Consider the following 19,922-nt stretch of genomic DNA (forward strand, 5'->3'; position numbering starts at 1 on the left):
GCCTGTGTGTGTGTGTGTGTGTGTGTGTGTGTATGACAAATGTGTAAGTGTATATTCACCTGTCTGCACCCTTACATGTGTAAGCCTGTCCTTTGTGTGCGTACAGGCCGTCTGTGTATGTGAGCCTCCCAGTGTGAGCACAAGGGTATGCTTATGTGTGTCCACGTACCCGAAAGTAGTCCAGGTGTGTGCAAGCTTATCCCTGCACATACGTCCATGTGTATCTGGCTACAGCCAAGAATGTGGCTGACGGGAAGGCCCCCTGGGTCCCTGGAGCCCCTTCCTGGCCTCTGTGGTCCAGCCCCCTACCTCCACCCACCCGTCTCTGACTGTCACACCTCTGCTTCTCCTTGCCAGGTGGCTGGCCTCCTGCCCCTGCTTCAGGATGCGGCCCACAGGCCCCTCACAATGCTGTGGCCCACAGACTCTGCCCTGCAAGCCCTGCCACCTGATCGCCAGGCCTGGCTGTACCATGAAGACCACCGTGACAAGCTGGCAGCCATTCTGCGGGGCCATGTGATTCGCAACATTGAGGTGGGTATACCCCCAGTCCTTGGTCCCCACTGCCTGCCACCCAGCCTACCTGCCTGGCTCCAACCGTAGCCCCTTCTGCTCAGGCCTTGGCATCTGACCTGCCCAACCTGGGCCCACTCCGCACCATGCATGGGACCCCCATCTCCTTCTCCTGCAGCCGTGTCCGGCCGGTGAGTGTGAGGAGAGGACTCAGATGAGGGAAGCAGGAGGCAGGGGCTCTGGCATTGGGGGGCCACAGTGCACCTGTGACCCCGTGTACTCTCCCTCCTCCGCCTGCAGGGTGAGCTCACCGTGGGTGAGGAGGATGCCCGCATCATGCAGCGGCACCTTCCCTTTGAGGGTGGCCTGGCCTATGGCATCGACCAGCTGCTGGAGCCACCTGGCCTTGGTGCCCGCTGTGACCGCTTTGAGACTCGACCTCTGCGGCTGGTGAGGGAGGCCATAGGTCAGAGGAGGAGGGGCAAGGGATCCTAGCCAAGGGACCCGTCTCATCCATCCATCTGACCTTGCCGTGTTGGCCTCTGTTCTTTACAGAAGATCTGTAGCATTTGCGGGCTAGAACCGCCTTGTCCTGAGGGCTCACGGGAGCAGGTAAGGGCCTGGAAGCTGGGTGGGGGTTCAGGCAGGGCCCAAGGACTCCAGGGCTGTTTGACTCCTCTTGGCCCAGGGCAGTCCTGAGACCTGCTGGCGGTACTACTCAAAGTTCTGGATGTCCCCTCCACTGCACTCCTTGGCACTGCGCAGCATTTGGGCCCGGTCTAGCCTCTGGGGTCAGCCCCAAGGCCTGGGCAGGGGCTGCCACCGCAACTGTGTCACCACCACCTGGAAGCCCAGCTGCTGCCCTGGTCACTATGGCAGCGAGTGCCGAGGTGAGTGTCCCAAGGTCGTGAGTGTCGCTGGCTGGCTCTTCTGGCACAGCTCCAGCCACTGCTCCGGATAAAACATGTTGGGGTGGTGGGGCCGGGGCAGGTCTGGGTGGTGAATGGATTTGGCCAGGAGAGAGTGCTCTGAGAGGCTGGGTGGGCATCTGTGGGATTCTCACCTGTGAGGTGACTTGGGTGGATTGTGGCTTCCGGAGGAGGCTCGACCGCCCCGGGTACAGGACGGACGGTGTGGCTGGGCTGGGGCTGCCTGTGGTGGGGGTCCCAGTGAGAGCCCTGGCCCCACCTCACTTCTCTCACCTCTCCACTAGCTTGCCCTGGTGGCGCCAGCAGCCCCTGTGGTGGCCACGGCGTGTGCATGGACGGCATGAGTGGCAGCGGGCAGTGCCAGTGCCATTCGGGGTTTACAGGGACAGCGTGTGAACTCTGTGCCTCGGGTGCCTTTGGGCCCCAGTGCCAAGGTGGGCTCCCTGCCCCACCCTGTCCGACCCTGCCCTCTGAGCCCCACGGCCCACACGCCAACCCCATCAGCCTGCTGATCTCTCTCCCCAGCCTGCCGCTGCACCTCCCATGGCCGCTGTGACGAGGGCCTTGGGGGCTCTGGCTCCTGCTTCTGTGACGAGGGCTGGACCGGGCCAAGCTGTGAGGTGCAGCTGAGTGAGTGCTGTCTGTGTTTGTGTCCACCTGAGTGCTTTTATATGCTCGCGTGTAGTGGCATGTGCCCCGACCACACACTCAGGTGGAGCCACTGAGGGTGGGTGGGAGGGGGTCCAGGGGCACCCAGGAGGGCAGCTCCTAACCTGGATATGCGGGGGATGCCTGGGGGACAGAGCTGCAGCCTGTGTGTGCCCCGCCCTGTGCGCCCGAGGCCGTGTGCCGCGCGGGCAACAGCTGTGAGTGCGGCCTGGGCTATGAAGGGGATGGCCGCTCGTGCACAGGTGAGTGGTGGGCAGGTGTGAGGTGGGAGGCCCCCTCCCCCCCTGCCACCGGGGCCTGCCACTCTCTCCCTGCCCGCAGTGGCGGACCTGTGCCAGGATGGGCATGGCGGCTGCAGCGAGCACGCCACCTGCAGCCAAGCAGGCACAGTGGTCACCTGCACCTGCTTGCCCGCCTACGAGGGCGACGGCTGGAGCTGCCGGGCCCGCGACCCCTGTGCGGACGGCCACCGTGGGGGCTGCAGCGAGCACGCCGACTGCTTGAACACAGGCCCGGTGAGCAGCCGGGGAGTTGAGCGGCAGGGTGGGGAGGCTCCACAGAGCAGCCCCCCCCCCCCCCCCCCCCCGGTTCCTGAAGAGCACCCGCCCGCTCTCCCGCCCCAGAACACGAGGCGCTGTGTGTGCCATGCTGGCTACGTGGGTGACGGACTGCAGTGTCTGGAGGAGCCTGAGCCGCCCATGGACCGCTGCCTGGGCCAGCCACCACCCTGTCACGTGGATGCTGTGTGCACTGACCTCCACTTCCAGGGTGTGCTTCCCTGCCCGCTCCCGGTGCCCCTGCTTTACCTCGGTGCTGCTGGGCTGATCACGCCTCCCTCCCTCTGCAGAGAAACAGGCTGGTGTCTTCCACCTCCAGGCCCCCAGCGGCCCTTACGGCCTGAACTTCTCAGAGGCCGAGGCAGCGTGTGGGGCCCAGGGAGCTGTTCTTGCTTCTCTCCCTCAGCTCTCTGCTGCCCAGAAGGTGTGTGGGGCTTAGGAATCTGGAGCCAAGCCCGTGGGGGCCCCCTCGAGCTGGGCCTTTGGTCTCAGCATCCCCTTCTGCCCCTACAGCTCGGCTTCCACCTGTGCCGTGTGGGCTGGCTGGCCAACGGCTCAGCTGCCCACCCGGTCGTCTTCCCTGCGGCAGACTGTGGTGGTGGGCAGGTGGGCGTCATCAGCCTGGGCCTCCGGAAGAACCACTCAGAGCGCTGGGACACCTACTGCTACCGCGAGCAAGGTACAGCCTCCCCTACCCCCCCAACACATGCCCTGGCTCGGCCCCTTCCCACTGACCCACCCAACTGCTTATCCCGCAGATGTGGCCTGCCGGTGCCGCCAAGGCTTTGTGGGTGATGGGACAAGCGTCTGCAATGGGAAGCTGCTCGACGTACTGGCTGCCACGGCCAACTTCTCCACCTTCTATGGGGTGTGCAGGGGCCCAGCCTCAGGGCTGAGGGTGTGGGTAGCTGGGTCCCTGGGGAGGGAGCCTGCCCACAGTCCTATTTTCCCTCTTCCAGATGCTGCTTGGCTATGCCAATGCCACCCCTCGGGGTCTGGACTTCCTGGACTTCCTGGATGATGAGCTCACCTATAAGACACTCTTTGTCCCTGTTAATGAAGGCTTCGTGGACAACATGGTAACCAGTGGGGGTCGTGGGCAGAGCCAGGCCCAATGCTGATGCCTCCAGCTGGCCTGGGCTAACAGGCCTTGCTTTGCCTACAGACGCTGAGCGGCCCAGACCTGGAGCTTCATGCCTCCAACACCACCTTCCTGAGCACCAATGCCAGCCAGGATACTGTGCTCCCCGCCCACTCGGGCCTCAGCCTCTTCTTCAGTGCTGTGGGCCCTGACAACAGTTCCTGGGCCCCTGTGGTGAGTTTTGCTACTGCACTTCCCCTGCTGGCTCTGGCCCTCACACACTCACCAGGCCTGACTCTGGTCTCCCTACAGGCCCCAGGGGCGGTCGTGGTTAGCCACGTCGTCGTGTGGGACATCATGGCATTCAACGGCATCATCCATGCTCTGGCCAGGCCCCTCCTGGCTCCCCTACAACCTGTGAGTTGGTGAGGGGTGGGGAGGACGACAGGCAGAACAGCAAGGGGTGAGGAGACGGTCCTGGCCTTGACGCTCTCGTTTGCAGCAGGCAGCGGTGGCGCCTGAGGGTCCACCCGTGGTGGCAGGTGTGGGGGCTGTAGTGGCTGCTGGAGCACTGCTTGGCCTAGTGGCTGGGGCCTTCTACCTCCGTGCCCGAGGCCAGGCCACGGGCTTTGGCTTCTCCACCTTCCAGGTAGAGCTGTGTTGGGGGGCAGGGGGGAGGGATGTTGGGGGTGTCTGGGTCCATGGATCTTGCTCGAGGCCCCTCACCACATACCTCTCTTCCAGGCGGAAGATGATGCTGAGGATGACTTCTCCCCATGGCAGGAAGGAACCAGCCCAACCCTGGTCTCTGTTCCCAACCCCGTCTTCGGCAGCCCTGATGCCTTTTGTGAGCCCTTCGATGTGAGTATGAGGGGTGAGCGATGACAGAAGGGGACCCCAGGGCCTGGTTATCAGCCCAGCCACAAGCGGTCCTCCCCCCTACCCAGGACTCACTCCTGGAGGAGGACTTCCCGGACACCCAGCGGATCCTCACGGTCAAGTGATGCATCTAGGACCGAACAGCGGCACGAGCAGGAGGGAGACCACTTTTATTGCCCGCCCTGGAACGACGCCCAGCATAGGCGGGGCAGGAGGGGTTAGGACCTATCTGGACAATAAAGGTGCCCTCAGCGGATGTGGGCCATGTCGCCAAGGAAGGGTGTCTTCATGCAGCCAGTGCAGAGCTGGTCCATCCAGAGCGGCGCCTCATGCTGCAGGGGTGTGCGGCGTGGGTAGAAGGTGAAGTCTACCCGGTAGTTGAGTAGACAGCTGAGGGAGGCCATGTAGAGGTCAGAGAAGCGCACGAGGCGTCGTGAGAAGTACGTGGGGTTGTGGAAGGTGCGGAAGATGCTCCCAAACTGAGCGTTGAACAGGGCCTTGGTGATGCACCTGAGGAAGAGACATGGGGCACTAGAGCAGGCACAGCAGGAATGAGGCTGGGAGCCCTTCCTGCCCCACCCTGCCCACCTCAGCTCCTGCCGCTCCTTCATCCAGGCAGCCAGCACCTGCTGCGACTCGGCGTCCTGGTACGTCTGGGGGAGACGGGGTGGGTGCTGGGTGTGTGCCTGGGCGGCAGCCCTGCCCTCCCCCCAGGCCGCCCCGCGCCCCCACACCTGCATGCGCTCCAGCAGCCCCGTGAGCGCCTGCTGCCACGTCAGCGAGTGCATGTACTGCTCCGTGTTGATGATGCGGATCTCGCGCTCTAGCTCGGGGATGATGGCACCGGTTCGCCAGCCGTGCCGTAGCATGAGGTCCTGGGGGGTGGAGGACAGGGATCAGCATCAGCCAGCAGGCTCCCTCCCTCCCACCCAGCCTTGCGCCCCTCACCGCCAGATCACTGTACAGATGGTCTCCGAAGTAGAGCACACGGGGTCCACGCCACTCCGTCAGGCGGAGGAAGTCATACAGGTTTCCCTGGGGAGAGGTGGGGGGGCACCGCTGAGCACAGCGTACCACGGGACTACCAGAGCCACGCCATGTTCTCCACCTTCCTCCCAAATCCCCAGGGGCAGCACGGCCCCTCCAGCTGGATGCCGGGCTGCCCTTTCCCGTGGCCTCAGTGTCCCCGGGCTCTGGCCCTGTCTCCTCCCCCTTCACAGTCAGGAAGGGGGTCTGCCTGCCACAGGAAGGTCAGCCTGGCATGATGCCCTGGGCCTCCCCTCCCTGTGGCCTCACACCCACCCCAGGGATCCCACTCTGTGGGAAACAAACCACAGCAGCGAGCCTGTGGCCCTAAAGCCCTTCCTGTCCTCCCCAGCCTGGGCCCAGAGGGACCCAGCAGACCTCACTGCAAAGCCATCTGCCCCTCCTGCTCCAAAGCCAGAGAAAAGATGAAAGCAGTCAAGCTCAAACACAACAGAGGAAGCTCACGGGAGAGCAGAAAAATGGGGCAGGGGGCCCAGAGCAGGAAGTGCAGCAGCCAGTGAGGCAGGAGCCCACACCCTAGAAATGAACAGAATTCACACTCAGCGCAAAGGAGCTACTACAGTAGCCTGTGCATGCTAGTGGCAGGGGGAGAAAGCAAGGCGTGGCAGACACAGGGCCGTGAAAGGATTGTTGAAATAAGCTCAAGTGGGGAGGCTGTAGAGTCAAATACGAGTGGGCGGAGCGCTGAGGATGTGCCCTGAACCAAGAGAAAATTTTGAGGTACAGGTGCTGAGTCAGGCAAGATGGAACCTGGGTTCCAGCCTCCCCAGCAAGGAGAGACAGGAAGGGAGCATAAAGAAAGATGAGAACCAAGCAGGATCGGGCACACACACAAAATGAAACTTCAGATCATCAGGCATAAAGAAAAGGCTAAAAGCTGCCAAAGGAGAAAAACTCCCCTTGTTCCCCACGAAGGTACATGACCCTCCTCAGGCTTATTAGCCAAGATGCCAAGACAAAGGAGAGCGTTGCCCTCAGAGCTGAGGGTAAGAGCCTGCGCTTAAGGGGGCCATGGAGAGTTGGGTGCCACCCAGGTAGGAGTACTGTCTACAGGCCGGGCCGCTGCCCTGGATACCCCAGGCTGCTCCCGACCCAACTACTGACTTCCTCCCTCCCCCCAACCCCTGGAACCCCCACCCTCAAGAAGCCCAGCTCAGCCAGGATTTCCGCATTCCATCCAGGGCCAAATGCCTTAATCACCTCCTGCTCCTTAATCACCACACAACCCCCAGCACTGGGCCCCCTTCTCATTTTCCTAGCCACCAGCCAGGAAAGGGGGTCTTCCCCAAGGGCCCATGAGCTGCTCCGGCCAGCTTGACTGGCTGTAGCAGAGTGGTCAGCCCCAAGTAATGACATTGCTGTTTAGTGGGTATTCAGTAAATGCCTGGCCCATCTAAAGGCTTGTACACCACAATTCAAGTAGAACATACTTTTTTTTTTTTTTACATTATACTTCTTTTATAGATGAGAAAAAGCAAAGCAGAGAGGCCAAGTGACTTGGCCAGACTCCTTCTGCTATCGAGCAGTAAACTTGGAATTCAAATGAAGGCAAATTGACCAGGCCTGTGTCCTGAGAGCCATTCCCTGGTGCCCCCGGAAATGGTGCAAGGGGGCAGAGCCACGGCAGATGTGTGGTGGCTGGGCAGGGCCCAGGAGGCTGTGCTACTGACCCCTCCACAGCCTGGGGCTATGGTTAGGCCACCCAGATAGCACTCACCTGCCGATAGATTTTGCCCTTCTCCAGGCGGGTGATGCGGTCCCAGTGCAGGGAGCCCTTCTCATCAAGTTTTCTGAAAGGCCTGGAGGCAGAGGGGTAAAGGGCTTGGATTCCAGTCTAGGGCAGGACCAGAGGCAGGCACCTCCTCAGTCTGCAAAGGCCACCTGCTCACATGGGCTGGATGCTGACAAGGGGGTGTCCCCACCCCAAGCACACAGGGTGGTGAGCAAAGGCCAGTGCCCGCTCCCCACCCTCATCACCCCTGCTAGGCCCATACTTGCGCCGGTCAGTAAAGAAGCTGGGTTTGTCTGCCTGGACGATGACCACATCAAAGAGCTGGCGCCAGTCAGGACCCACCATGTGCCGCATCCCCTTGTCCCTGGGCAGAAGTGGAACAGGCAGCAGGTGGGCTGAGGCAGGCCCCTCCTTGGGCCCTACCCTATTCCCCCCAGGACCCCCCCCCCCACCTCCCCACCGCAGGCAGCTCACACGAAGCTGAAAGGACTGTTGGTGATGAGGAAGAGCTGCTTCCCATGGGCCACCAGGCGGCTCAAGACGGCGAAGGTCTCGTCCCCTCTCAGGATGTACTTCTCTAACAGGGAGATGGGTCTGTGAGGGCCAGCCCGGCCCCCTGCCCAGAAAGCCGCAGCAGGGCTACTGTCTACCCTTACCCATATCCTGTTCGATCCACTGGTACATGAGGCCCTTCACGTGCACATCTCGAATGGCATCCTGGGGGTAGGAGAAGGACTGTGAGGGTGCAGTGGGGCCAAGAAGGCCTGCCCCGCTGTGGCTGACTTGATCTTCCCTGCCACCCCGAGAGGCAGGCCCAATGTCCTCACTGTCACATCCTTGTAGAGGTGTGCCTGGTCAAACTCCAGGCCGTGACTCAGGAAGTGGTCTACCACGCAAGACAGCAGTGCCATTTCCGGCAGTGAGAAGATGTCCATGAACTGCTTGATGGAGGGACCCTGTGGAGGGAGCAGCCACCTCAGCAGCCCCTCTATCCCTACTGCCCCTCGCCCTGGAGACCAGTGTCCCTTGGGACACTGGTAGAGGGAAACTACCTGCTGGGTGAGCCAGCCCACCAGGGTGAGGGCACCCACAGCGAGATCACTGAGCTGCCTGCCCCGGCCAGTGGCAGTGTTAGACGGAGCAAGTACCTTGCCGTAGAAGCCACTCATCTGGTACAGTGGGATGTGCTGGGTGCCCCCATATAGGTCTATCACCTCCTCATCAGGCACAGGCTGGAGGCCCCTGGGTGGATGCACAGACATCATGAGTCTGAAGTGGTCCTGAGCTGAGGCCACGGTGTAAGATGCAGGTTGAGGGGGTGGGGGGACAGCAGGGTCAGGCAGGGCAGTCTGCACTGACCTGTAGGCCGTCCCCAGCTGCACATAATGGAAGGCATCAATCTTCATCAGAAGGCTCTGGGAGCACCAGGGGAATGGGATGGGTGGTAAGAAAGGGGCTTGCATTCATCCAAGCCAGCCTCTTCCAGTCCCTGTGCTGAAGCCCCAGCTGGAAGGTACCAAGGGGATTAAGTGCCCGTGAAGCTACAGCTGTGAGGCCAGGGGTAGCCCCTTATAGAGGATGGGGGCTAAGGAAGTAGTGCTGATGCACATCCAGTTAGGAGGGGCCCTGCGGAGAACATGGCCTAGCCACTCACCTTCTGAATGTCATAGTGGAGGCCTCGGATGGCAAAGCTGGGGTCGTAGTCATATTTCCGGATCCCCTCTGGGTACTGTCGGGGGGGAAGTGCGCCACGCCTGAGCCAGTGGCAATGCCAGACCTCTGGCTGGGCAGCTACCTCAGGGGACCTCCGTGACTCAGCCTGAGGTTCCCCCGGGGCCTGGGCCGTCTGCCCGGCCAGCCTCACCTTGTAGTGCTCAATCAGGATGTCGCGGGCGGCACTGAAGATCTCAGGGTGCAGCGCATCTGCGTACTGGGCCAGTGTGTAGTCGTAGTCGAAGCCATAGACTTCGACATCACGCAGGCTGATCTCGTTGTTGGCATAGATGGCTGCTGGGTTCAGGAGACTGCAGACCTCGGGGGGCAGGAGGTCTGGAGGGAGGAGATGCAGGTATGATGAGATGAACACAGAAGCAGCAAATGGTCACCGAGCACTTTCCAGGTGCCCAGCTCTGGGAGCCTCATGAAACCACCCAAGATGGGCAATCTTAGCCCGAGGCTGCATATGGTCAAACTGAGGCTTAGAAATGCCACTTGCCCAGGGTCACGTGGTTGGGGTAAGGCAGAGCTCGCAATGGGACAAGACCACGGCTGGATCTCCCACCTCTGGGTCTTGGGTTACACCCCTGCCTGCAGCCCACCAGGTGAACTGAGCCCACGTCCTCTCCAGGCTCTCATAAGCCCCACTGGACCCATGGCTATGCTTGGGCCCTTTCCACCCTGCCTGAAGCTCAGGCTGGGACTGAGGAACATTATAGGAGTTGGGGGAGGGGGGAGTATGGGGTAGCTCTTCTGTCGCTCATTTTCCCGGGTCTGAGCACCTGCCACGGCCTGTGGAGCGAGGCCCCTCTAATCGGATTTCAGCGGCCCGCCAGTCCACGTAATGACATTTGCTGCTTCTGGCCAGGGAACATTGCTAATTACGACAGGCAGGACGTGTGATGTTGGGCTGCGGGGCAGTACCCAGGTTGCTCCCTTCTGGGGGTGTGGTTATGGCCACCCCAAGGCCCTGGCTGCTATGGTCAGGTTGAGTGGGACACCGTGCAGAGTAGGCTCTAGGGTCCTAGGGAGGCAGAGGAGGATGAGGGGGTCCCAGGCTTATCTGCCTCAGTTTCCCCATCTGTACAGTAGGGGAGTTGAATGGGGAAAGGGCCTAGGCTTTGAGGTCAGAGAGACCAAGCCAAATACCCCCTCTTACAACTGGCACCTCAGAAAAGTTACCTCACATTTTGTACCTCAGATTCCCTATTTCTCAAGGCGGAATCAAAATCATGCCAACCTACAGAACTATGGAGAGGTCATGTTGAATGTGCTCTGTGCAGCATTCCTGCTCTGCACCCGGCAAACGTAGGATTAAATGAACCACGGGCCAACGTAGGATTAAATGAACCACGGGCCTCTGAAGCCTGTCACCTCCCTGTCCCGGATCTCCCTGCATCACTCAAGGAGTAGGGGCTGCGGGAGAGGGGACCAGGTGGGATTAGGTGCACAGGACACCGCCCTGCAGGGGCTCCAGGTGGCCCCATTCCTGAGACCACTAGCTTGTGGCTAAGGCCCGCACCCACAGCCCAAGCCTCCACAGAATTCCTGTCTCAGCCACAACAAGGCACAATCCTGAAGCAGAAACCCTCGGCCACACAGCTGCCTGTGCACAGAGGCAAACACCGATGAGCTCCCACGCTCTGAGCATTTGCCTTGGAGGCCCCTTTGGAACACGGGTTCCACCCTACCCCCTTTCCTTTGGAGCAAAGTGCAGGGTATGGGTGGGGGAACAAGTGTAGCTGGTTCCTCTAGGGGCCCCAGGCCAACGTAAACCTGGCACAGAGCAGCTGTTTCGCAGACTTGTGGGTGCAGACAGAACACTCCTCACTTGGGTGCACGTGAGACTCAGCTGCCTTCAGCTCTCTAGGGAACTGCTTGTGAGATGCCCCTCTGATGTCACTAGGCCTCTGATGTCACTGGGCCTTGCTCTCCCCACGGTCCTGAGTTCCTGGGCACCAAGTCCAGTAGCCCCCCAGGGCTACTGGGGGGAGGGGAGGGATCTGCTTGGCAGCGTAGCCCCTTGTTGCCGGCAGAGTTCTAGCCAAGACCAGGCTTCCGCCTCTGTCCTTGAAAATGTTCCCAGGATGGACAATCCTCTGAGGAACAAAGCAGGATGGGGAAGCAGCCCACGGGGTCTGCCCTCCTGACGTGATTTCTGGACGGAGGAAAGCACAGCTCTGGGGGCCACAAGGTCCACTCCTTTCCACGGGAGTATGGTGGCGCACAGGGCCAGGTGAGGAGGATGTACTCCTCACCTGCACTGGCCTCCCAAGTTCACTGGGCTCACTGTGCAGACCTCACCCTCCTTTCCTCTTCTCAGTTCCCAGTTCCCACCCCTGCCCCAGGCACCAGGGCCAACTCTTCCCCATGGCAGCTGTAAGACTCACTGTGGGTGCCTTCCTCCCAGCTGTTGCTGGGTGCACTTGCTGGGTGCCTTAGAGGCTCATCCTGTTCAAGCCTTACTCCAATCCTGTGAGGTGGTCCTACTTATCCATCCATCATCCAGAGGAAGAAATGGGCTCAGGAAGGTGAAGTCACTTGCTCTAAACCATCCAGCGGTAGGCAATGCAGTTGAGATTAAAATTCGGGTCACTCTACTTGCCTTAACCACTCTGCCCCTAGGCCTAGCCTTTCAGTGTCCCCATGCTGGCAGGGAGGCACTGGGCTGGGGCCTGGCTCCTGGGCAAAGTTTTGCCCACAGGCATTAGCCCAAGGCAAACCTCAATGCCCAGAATGTCCCCCAGAAAACCCAGTCAAGAGGGATGAGTTAGGACTCAGGGGTGCCAGTCTGGCTCATCCTAGCATCTTGGAAATGATGCTTTCACATCAAGAGGAGCTTGGGTGGCTCTGTGACTATCTTAAGATCCAGGTGAGCCAGGTGTGACAAAGCCCAGCAGGCCTTCCTGTGTTCTCTCCCACACCTACAAGGCAGGCTCCTCAGGTTGCTCTACAGAAGGTCTTCTCCAGACCCAGAGCAAACACAAATCCTTAACAGCATCCCAGGCCTGTCCTGTCCACTGTAGGGGGGCGGTGGGGGGGTGGAGGTGGGAGGGGCGGGGTCCTGACAGAGGTCCAAGGGCTTCAGAACCACAATTCCTCACTATTCTGCCTTGGACTTCTCAGGTGAGTCCTGTCCAGCTCTCCACACAGCTAGAGTGGAGGCTCTAATCATCTGGAATCTTCCAGACAGGGCCACTTTGTCTTACCAATGAAAGCCGCATCACCCTTGGGGGCTCCTCTAGAAGCTCCCCTGCCCTTTCCAGGCCTGGTTCCTTCTGTGTCTCCACCACAGCCCTGTGTTGTGGGTTTGTGTTTTACACTGTAGACTCTGAGGGTCCAAGAGGGTTGAGGCCTGCTGAACGCCACCCTGCTGGTCAGTGATAGAGGTCAAGCCCAAACCACATATGCCTGCCGCAGAAGAGAGAAGAGCCCCAGGGCGGGTGTGGGGCAGGGGGTGGGGACCAATATCAGGCACTCTCAGATCTCTGGCCTCATCAGGGCATCCCAGCCTCTCATCCCATCCCTGTCTGGAAGATTCCAGATGATTAGAGCCTCCACTCTAGCTGTGTGGAGAGCTGGACAGGACTCACCTGAGAAGCCCAAGGCAGAATAGTGGTTCTGAAGGCCTTGGACCTCTGTCAGGACCCCGCACCGCCCCCCCCCCCCTTCAGTGGACAGGACAGGCCTGGGATGCTGTTAAGGATTTGTGTTTGCTCTGGGTCTGGAGAAGACCTTCTGTAGGGCAACCTGAGGAGCCTGCCTTGTAGGTGTGGGAGAGAACACAGGAAGCCTAGCCTCTCTAGGGGGAGGCCGCAGGTTCATCAGCCCATTTTGCAGTGTCCCGGCCAAGGATGAAGCCACCCTTGTGGACTCCAGGGCCCTGGGGTGGCTTGGTCTCGTTTCTCCAACCAACACCTTCCCCTCCTGGGCTGAGAGTGCCCCGGACCTCGGTGGCAATCCAGAGGTGTCTGCAAAGTCTAGTCCGCGTCCGCTTAGGTTGGGCAGCGCCGCCGGCCGGCTTTGTCCCTGGAGCTCCCGCCCCAACTAAGGGCCGCTAAGAGAACAAGGGGTAGGGGCATTTCCGCCGCAGCATCCCGGCAGACGGGGTCGCCAGGAAAGACGGTGGGGGCTCCGCATTCCGGAGGCCGCTTCGGGAACCCCGAGATCCTGCAGACGGAGCCAGGGAACAAAACTCCCGTCGGCCGTCTGCCTCCGGACGTCGGGGCGTCCCTAGAGGGCCCCGGGACGACCAGTGGGAGCCTCTCCCGAAAAGCTGCTCGGCCTTCAGGCTCCGGGGCCCCGGCGAGCCTCACCAGGGTGCTTTCCCCGAAGAGCGGCGCCCGGGCCGGCTCGGGACCGCTGGTCTGTCCGTCGCCTGGGCGCGCGCCGGCCGCCGCGCGGATACACCCCCGGCGCCCATCCCACTCCGGCTCACCCACCGTGCACCAATCTCCGCATGTCCTGGTAACGAGCCCACAGGTGCGCGCTGAGCTCGGCGCCGCCGGCGGGCGCCGGGGCGGGCGCAGGGCGCGGGGCACCGGGGCAGTGGGCGCCGGGACCCGGGGGGCCGCAGCCAGGGCAGGAGGGCGAGGACGACGCGGCTCGCGGCCCGCCGTGGCCCCTGCACGGCAGCCAGCGCCGAGCGGCCGCCCGCAGCCCCGCACCCGCCATGCCCGCCGCGCGGCCCGCGCAGCCCTCGGCCCGTCGGCCAGTCCGCCGCCCTCCGACTGCGCGCCCGCCACGGTGGCCGCGTGCTCCTCACGGCGGCCGGCCAATGGGCGCGGCGCGCGGAGCCCGGCCGGCCAATGGGCGCGCCCCTCGGCCTGGGGGGCGGGAGGTCCCGGGGCGGGGCGGGACGGGTTCTCTAGCCCCCTCCCCCGTCTCCTCGAGGCTGAGGAGGACTCTGCGCCCCCCTTCGGTGGCCACCGCAGCGATGGCCGCTCTTTGGGCTCCCTTCCCGGGAGGTCGGAGGACCCAAGAACGGTCATCTCCTTGAGGCTGCAGACGGCCGGGACACGGAGAGGGAAGGGTCGGAGCGCGGCGGGCCCACCTCGACCCCCGGTTCTCTGTCTCCCCCTCCGTTCCCGGGTCCTCTAGCCCGCCGCCCCCCGCGCCCGCCCCTGTCCTTCACGACCTCAGCTCCGCCACCGCTCCCAGCCAGTGATGCGGCGAGGGTCCTGTTCCCTGCAGATCAGAGGCCGGCCAGTTTCACTCTAGCGAATAAAGAGCCTTCCCCACGCCGGGTGAGACCTCGGGACCCACAGCGCCGCTGAAGCAGCCTCTCCTCGCTCCCGCCCTCTACCGCACACAGATGACCCCTTTTAACCTAGGGCAGGACCCCTGAGCGGTGCGCTGCAGAGTTGTGGGCCCGGGGCCCAGAACTGCGCCTGCCTGGTTCTGACCTCAGCAAACAGTCGCACCGACCTCACTCTACGCTTCCCCGCGCGGGGCCCCCATTGAGATGCCGCGGTCTCTTCCAGCAATGTTTCCAGACTTTCCATCGAAATTCGGCATTCCTTCTTGGAACCACTCTCCACCTGTGTTTCTTCTACTCAGATCTGTTTCCTGAGCCCGCATGCGTACCAGGTGGTGCACTGCACCGGTGGGCCCTGTCGGTGGGGACCTGGCCGGCTAGACACTCTGTTTCCTTGGGGTGCTCCTCCCGGTTTAAGGGCGTGTGCCTATTTGAATACACATTGCATCTTGGCTGAGCACTTACATATGGTGGGCCAGATCCTGGGCCAGGTGATGGGGCAGGATGGAGGCGGAAGGGTAGGCACGTGTGAGCCCCAGGAAGCTACGAGGGCGTTGAACACCTGTCCACAAGTCTCCTCAGGCGGGAGATGGGTGCCCCGCAGTGACAGGCTTCCAGAGCCACCAAAAGAAACTGGAGTTGGGGCGCCTGGGTGGCGCAGTCGGTTAAGCGTCCGACTTCGGCCAGGTCACGATCTCGCGATCCGTGAGTTCGAGCCCCGCGTCAGGCTCTGGGCTGATGGCTCAGAGCCTGGAGCCTGTTTCCGATTCTGTGTCTCCCTCTCTCTGCCCCTCCCCCGTTCATGCTCTGTATACTTTGTGTTCACGTCACCAGACTTTTTCACTAAGTTTTCATTTGATTTTTTTTAGTTTGTGTAATAGTTCTCTCCCTTCCCAAAGATAAGGACCCAGTTGTTTTTTTAGCCTTAGGTAATAAAGTGACAGCTGTTTACAACAAAGCATGGAGACTTAGTGACTTAGCAAGAGTGAAGGCTCTGGAGTCTGAGCTCTGCTACTACCTGGCTCAAGCTTTTAACTTCTCAGTTTCCCATCTATAAAAGGAGAAGATGCAAATAGGGGCGAGTTTCCCTAGGATTTAGAGTGCATGTAAAGAACTGGCACTCAATAAATCGTTATCGCCATCATCATCATCCTGTTTTAACTAATGATAATCGATCAGCTACTATGCTCCAGGCATTGTGGTAAGTGCTTTGTTTGTTTTACCTCTAAATCCACCCAGTTTCAGAGAAAGGGTCCCATTTTGTGGAACAAGGGATGTGGTTTGACAAAGCCCATGCTCCTGAGCCACTCTGCTTTTCTGTGATTATTGTGAATAAGGAGTTGATGCATAAAAAGCACCTACACGTCCCTGTATAACGGTAAGTGCCCCGGATACAGGATGGCTTTGATTAATTTCAGGGTTGTTTGTCACAAGGTGATTACTTGGACTTTTGTTGTGATAAAGTTCAGCTTTCAACAATGCATATCAAATTCTGTTATTTTTAGAATTGTTGTCACCAGTCGCAACCCCGAAATAAATGCAAAGAATTGCATAATTGCACTCTATAGTACAATGCGGTATACGTTTAGCCCATCAGAGAGGGTCGTCACTTTTATCAGGACTTTAAGAAAAAAGATGGCGGTGGCAAAGCAGCGGGTGCCGCCGCCAACTCCGAGCACTAGCTTGCACTGGGGAGGCTGGGGCGGAGCCGGGTGGACGCCACGTGGGAGGCCCCGCCCCCTTGGGCCACCCCGCCTCCAGAGCCCAGGCGCCTGCGCCAGCTCCCTCAGGCTGGGCTCCACCTTAAGGAGCACGCGCACTCTGCCGCAATCGGATTGGCGGGTCCTCGCGCCCCACCGCACTCTGATTGGTGGAGCCGCCCAGTCTCTGGGTCCGGGTGTCCGAGCTCAGCTCCTTCAGCTCCGCGCCTGCCTGGAGGTGGCGCAGGCCAGCCGCGGGGCTCGTCTTCAGCAGGGAGCTCCAGTTCAGGAGCTGAACCCCTGTCCACGACCTGGGTCGGGCATGTTTTCCAGGGCCCAGGTGAAGCGGATCCTACAGCGGGTGCCCGGGAAGCAGCGACTCGGCGTTTACAGGTTCCTGCCCTTCTTTTTTGTCCTGGGAGGAACGATGGAGTGGATCATGATTAAACTGCGCGTGGGCCAGGAGACCTTCTGTAAGTGGGGGTGCAGCAGCGTCCGTTTCATTTCAGGAAGGCAGGAGGCGGCAAGGGACCCGTTTCCCTGGGGGACAGTCAGGTTGCAGACTGCTCATTCCACTCTGAGCGCTGAGCTGCCTTTACCGTGGTCAGAAGGGCAAGTACGGTTACATTCGCGGCCCCGGGCTCTCTTGTAAGCGGGGCGACAGAAGCACTTTGGTGTCCCACCTTGAGACCTTCCCTGCACTTTGAGGGGAGAGCACGTGACTCCACGCGGAGCACCCTCCTCTCAAGCCAGCCCCTTCGTCCCTGCCCGCCGGTGACATTTGGTCCTAAGGAACACACTTGCTCACAGCACTGTAGAAGCGAGTGCGACCCTGAAGATTCATGGAAACACCTGCTAATTGGTCAGCCCTCTCTGGATTCTTCAGTCCAAACCCTGGAGGGAGCTGGTCCGCCTTGGCCTAGAGGATTGCCACAGTCTTTGCGGGGCAGAGTCACTGACACCAGGGCCCAGCAAAGAATGTCTGTGAAAAGAATGCCTGGCATTGCTTTGCCAAGCCTTAGCGCTAGTTACCCTTCTGGAAAAACTTTCCCACCCCCTTGGCCATTTCTGCTTTATTCCTCTCCAGAAACACGTTATCACTTGCGAATTACCAACCCTCATTTAAAAACAATTTTTTTTGTGTTTGTTTATTTTTGAGAGAGAGCAGGTGCCAGAGTGAGGGAGGGGCAGAGAGAGAGAGGGAGACAGAGCATCTTAAGGGGGCTCTGCCCTGAGAACAGAGAGCCCGATGTGGGGCACAAACCCACCGAACGGGAGATTGTGACCTGAGCCAAAGTCAGATGCTTAACCGATTGAACCACCCAGGCGCCCCTATTTAAAAAAAAAAAAAAAAAAAAATTAAAGATTTTTAAGCAATCTCTAGCCCCAACGTGGGTCTCCGCGAACCTGCAACCCTGAGATCAAGAGTTGCATGTTCCACCTACCCAGCCATCCAGGTGCTGGGCCAACCCTTATTTTAAAAACACTGTTAAATTAGCGCTTCCTAAAGATACTTACCTTTTGTTCATCTATTCATCAGTATTTAATACCCACCCATGAGAGTATGTAAGGAACAAGGCAATGTCCCCTCCTTCAGAAGAGCTCTAATGGCAGAGACCCATCATAAAGACTGTTACTATTAAGTGTGGTCAATACTGAGGGGACAGTGGCAGGGGGCAATGACAGTCTTGGGGGAGTGTGGAGACCTCAGCTGGATCACATGGTGCAGGGAAGGCTTCCAGGAGTTACCATGCCAGGTGGGACCTGAAGATTGACTGAGTAGGTCAGCCAGATGAGGGGAACGTTTGTGGAGGTGAAAGTCTGATGCTAGTGCCATGGTGTGAAAGATTACTGTTTGAGGGCCTGAAGGTGAGTGGAGTGAGGGATGAAGTGGTTAGAAATGTGCCTGGGCGGATGTGTCCAGAAGCACTGGAGAACCAAGAACGTACCCAAAGGATTGCAGGTTTTAAGCTGCGGAGGATTAACAAGAGAGTGGGTTCTTGTGGAGAGGAGGCAAGAACACAGGCTGTTGGTTGTTCAGGCCTGAGATGATAGCCTGGTCGGGTGGGTGTAGATGGGGCCCAAGAATGGAGTTGAGAGACACTCAGGAGATGGTGCTGACAGGGCCTTGTGACTGAGTGGACTCAGGAGATGAGTGGTGGAGGCTTCTGGTAGGACAGCCGCGGCAGGGGTGGGGTTAGGGAGGGGACACTGGCGGGGCAGTCCAGACTCCGTTTTTGGGTTTTTGGACGTGCCAAGGTGGAGATAGTTCTATAGATCTGAAGCTCAGCAGGCAGATCTGTCTCATGGGTCTGGGTTTATGGGTCATTTGAAACCAGATTGGAATGAAAGTCAGAGGCAAATCCAACATTTTAAGGATGACTAGAAGTAGCCAGAGAGGCAAGGAGGAAACCCAGAGGCTCAGGAATCTGACTCTGTGAATGGGTGGGGTGGGGTGTGTGTGTGGGGGTCATCCTCCCCTCCCCCACCAGGAGAGACCTGAAGATACGGAGATTCGGGTCAGGAAAGGGGGGTGGAGACAGGCTACACATACCTGGCTCTTGAGAAGGTGGGAGAGCTTGGGATCAGACCAGAGGCATGAGAGCAGCCCTTGGAAGTTAGCTGGAAGAATTCTTTACTGATGACTTAGCTGTGTGAAGAAGAGTCCATGGCCTTCTGGGGGTAAGTGAAGAAGGGTCAGGGTCATGACTGAGGAAACAGGATTGTCAGGCATCACAAGTGGACCCAGTTAAATGCATAAGTTGGCCCTACACCACAAAGCAGAGTGAGGCATGCAGGAGGAAGGCAATTGGATTAGTCTATAGTTGGGTTTTGAAGATGGGTCAAGAAGTTATTAAGAGGGGACTGCAGCTGGTTTGGGCAGGAAGAGAGAACAAGATGGGGCTGAGGAGGTATTCAGGGGCCAAGGGCCTGGGGAAGAAGTTGATAGAGGTTCAAGGACGGAATGGCTAGAAAGGTGGTAGAGGTTGTGGTCAGAGCAGGATGAATACTTCAGAGAACACCGCAAGTAGATGGCAGAAGGTGGCCAGAGAAGCCAGGGAGGTGAAGGGGCTAGTGCTTCATCCCCATGGCAGGTGGTGTTGCCTGGAAGATCACACAGGGAGGTCAAGGAGCCTGAGCTAGATGCCAGCATTTTCAGTGACTGAAGGGGAGTGGTGGAGCCAGGTGCCCATGAGAGAGCCAGGTGCCCATTGTGGCAAATGGCGTAAGCCCCAAAGGAAGAGGGTGAAGAATCTGCAGTGTCGAAGGGCAGCTGCTGAGAACAAGGGAACTCACCTCACCTCCCCACCCTGAGTTCCTGGTGTAGGTGAGGGAGTAGCAGAGAGCTGCAGGGCAAGACGTGCCTTTGAGGCACTTCAGTTAAGGATGATTTCAGAGAAAGACATTTTTGTGGGGGGGGGGGGGGGGGGGGGGGGGGGGGGGGGGGGGGCAGGGGAGGAAGTGAGGAAAGTCTTAAAAACATTGCTAAGAGGTATGCCAGGACAGGATCCTGTCTTTGAAGACACTCTTACCATGCTATTGAAGTCCAGAACTGCATTAACATAGTCCTCATCTAACTCAAGTTTTGTTTTAAATGAGGTTTATTTTGGAATTGAGTTAAACAGTGAGATTCAGAAAGAGCTTGAGAGCTCTAGACCACTGGTTAAATTAGTCAGATCTGAGTACTTTTAATTCCTGTTTCTTAAAAATCTAAGTGAAATTTTTATTTGACACAGATGATGTCTACCGTAGAAAAGCCTCAGAACGACAGTATCAGAGAAGGCTGGAAAATGCATCGGAGACTGAACTTCAGCCGTCAATAAAGTGAACATGAAATTTTA

General features: G+C 59.3%; 3 protein-coding genes across 9 annotated transcripts in view; 2 read left to right on the forward strand and 1 right to left on the reverse strand.

Moving 5' to 3' along the window:
• Nucleotides 1–4,902, forward strand: part of STAB1 (stabilin 1) — a 26,772-nt gene extending 21,870 nt beyond the window's left edge. For 4 of the 6 annotated variants that reach the window (XM_030306948.2, XM_030306951.2, XM_030306949.2 and 1 more), the window contains 19 exons: nucleotides 358–534; nucleotides 618–704; nucleotides 814–963; nucleotides 1,069–1,125; nucleotides 1,202–1,403; nucleotides 1,727–1,876; nucleotides 1,968–2,072; nucleotides 2,246–2,353; nucleotides 2,433–2,626; nucleotides 2,735–2,879; nucleotides 2,959–3,092; nucleotides 3,182–3,347; nucleotides 3,427–3,536; nucleotides 3,628–3,747; nucleotides 3,834–3,983; nucleotides 4,062–4,166; nucleotides 4,252–4,398; nucleotides 4,494–4,610; nucleotides 4,697–4,902. In XM_030306948.2, coding sequence (XP_030162808.1) covers nucleotides 358–534; nucleotides 618–704; nucleotides 814–963; nucleotides 1,069–1,125; nucleotides 1,202–1,403; nucleotides 1,727–1,876; nucleotides 1,968–2,072; nucleotides 2,246–2,353; nucleotides 2,433–2,626; nucleotides 2,735–2,879; nucleotides 2,959–3,092; nucleotides 3,182–3,347; nucleotides 3,427–3,536; nucleotides 3,628–3,747; nucleotides 3,834–3,983; nucleotides 4,062–4,166; nucleotides 4,252–4,398; nucleotides 4,494–4,610; nucleotides 4,697–4,753 — 2,481 coding nt within the window. In that variant the 3' untranslated portion in view covers nucleotides 4,754–4,902. Of the gene's footprint in view, nucleotides 1–357; nucleotides 535–617; nucleotides 705–813; nucleotides 964–1,068; nucleotides 1,126–1,201; nucleotides 1,404–1,726; nucleotides 1,877–1,967; nucleotides 2,073–2,245; nucleotides 2,354–2,432; nucleotides 2,627–2,734; nucleotides 2,880–2,958; nucleotides 3,093–3,181; nucleotides 3,348–3,426; nucleotides 3,537–3,627; nucleotides 3,748–3,833; nucleotides 3,984–4,061; nucleotides 4,167–4,251; nucleotides 4,399–4,493; nucleotides 4,611–4,696 lie in introns of those variants that run through there. The other 2 variants (XM_030306950.2, XM_030306952.2) reach the window with 2 other exon arrangements.
• NT5DC2 (5'-nucleotidase domain containing 2) lies at nucleotides 4,782–13,797 on the reverse strand. 2 transcript variants are annotated; one of them, XM_030306957.1, is made up of 14 exons: nucleotides 13,566–13,797; nucleotides 9,272–9,456; nucleotides 9,062–9,136; nucleotides 8,767–8,822; nucleotides 8,556–8,649; nucleotides 8,235–8,363; nucleotides 8,064–8,124; nucleotides 7,882–7,984; nucleotides 7,670–7,771; nucleotides 7,393–7,474; nucleotides 5,577–5,663; nucleotides 5,363–5,503; nucleotides 5,217–5,281; nucleotides 4,782–5,138 (listed from the first exon to the last, which is right to left on the reverse strand). In XM_030306957.1, the coding sequence occupies exons 1-14, from the start codon at nucleotides 13,795–13,797 to the stop codon at nucleotides 4,877–4,879; spliced, it is 1,674 nt and encodes a 557-aa protein (XP_030162817.1). In that variant the 3' UTR covers nucleotides 4,782–4,876. The 2 variants fall into 2 exon arrangements, with proteins under 2 accessions (XP_030162817.1, XP_030162818.1); XM_030306958.1 differs by lacking the exon at nucleotides 13,566–13,797 and adding an exon at nucleotides 11,514–11,596.
• A 2,496-nt stretch (nucleotides 13,798–16,293) lies between these two features.
• Nucleotides 16,294–19,922, forward strand: SMIM4 (small integral membrane protein 4). The gene is made up of 2 exons (XM_030306959.1): nucleotides 16,294–16,553; nucleotides 19,818–19,922. Exons 1-2 carry the CDS (start codon nucleotides 16,403–16,405, stop codon nucleotides 19,907–19,909), a joined length of 243 nt encoding a protein of 80 aa, XP_030162819.1. The 5' UTR covers nucleotides 16,294–16,402; the 3' UTR covers nucleotides 19,910–19,922.

Source organism: Lynx canadensis, chromosome A2 (genome assembly GCF_007474595.2).
Source record: "Lynx canadensis isolate LIC74 chromosome A2, mLynCan4.pri.v2, whole genome shotgun sequence".
Classification (NCBI taxonomy): Eukaryota; Metazoa; Chordata; class Mammalia; order Carnivora; family Felidae; genus Lynx; species Lynx canadensis.

What these genes read in the sequence shown, in the direction of transcription:
- NT5DC2 (XM_030306957.1), bottom strand. Translation starts at nt 13,797, where the DNA reads ATGGCGGGTGCGGGGCTGCGGGCGGCCGCTCGGCGCTGGCTGCCGTGC. An exon ending in TTCTTTACTGACCGGCGCAA is followed by an intron (nt 7,475 to 7,669) that starts GTATGGGCCTAG and finishes CTCTGCCTCCAG; the next exon opens with GCCTTTCAGAAAACTTGATG. An exon ending in AGGGCAAAATCTATCGGCAG is followed by an intron (nt 5,664 to 7,392) that starts GTGAGTGCTATC and finishes ACCTCTCCCCAG; the next exon opens with GGAAACCTGTATGACTTCCT.
- SMIM4 (XM_030306959.1), top strand. Translation starts at nt 16,403, where the DNA reads ATGTTTTCCAGGGCCCAGGTGAAGCGGATCCTACAGCGGGTGCCCGGG. An exon ending in CGTGGGCCAGGAGACCTTCT is followed by an intron (nt 16,554 to 19,817) that starts GTAAGTGGGGGT and finishes TATTTGACACAG; the next exon opens with ATGATGTCTACCGTAGAAAA.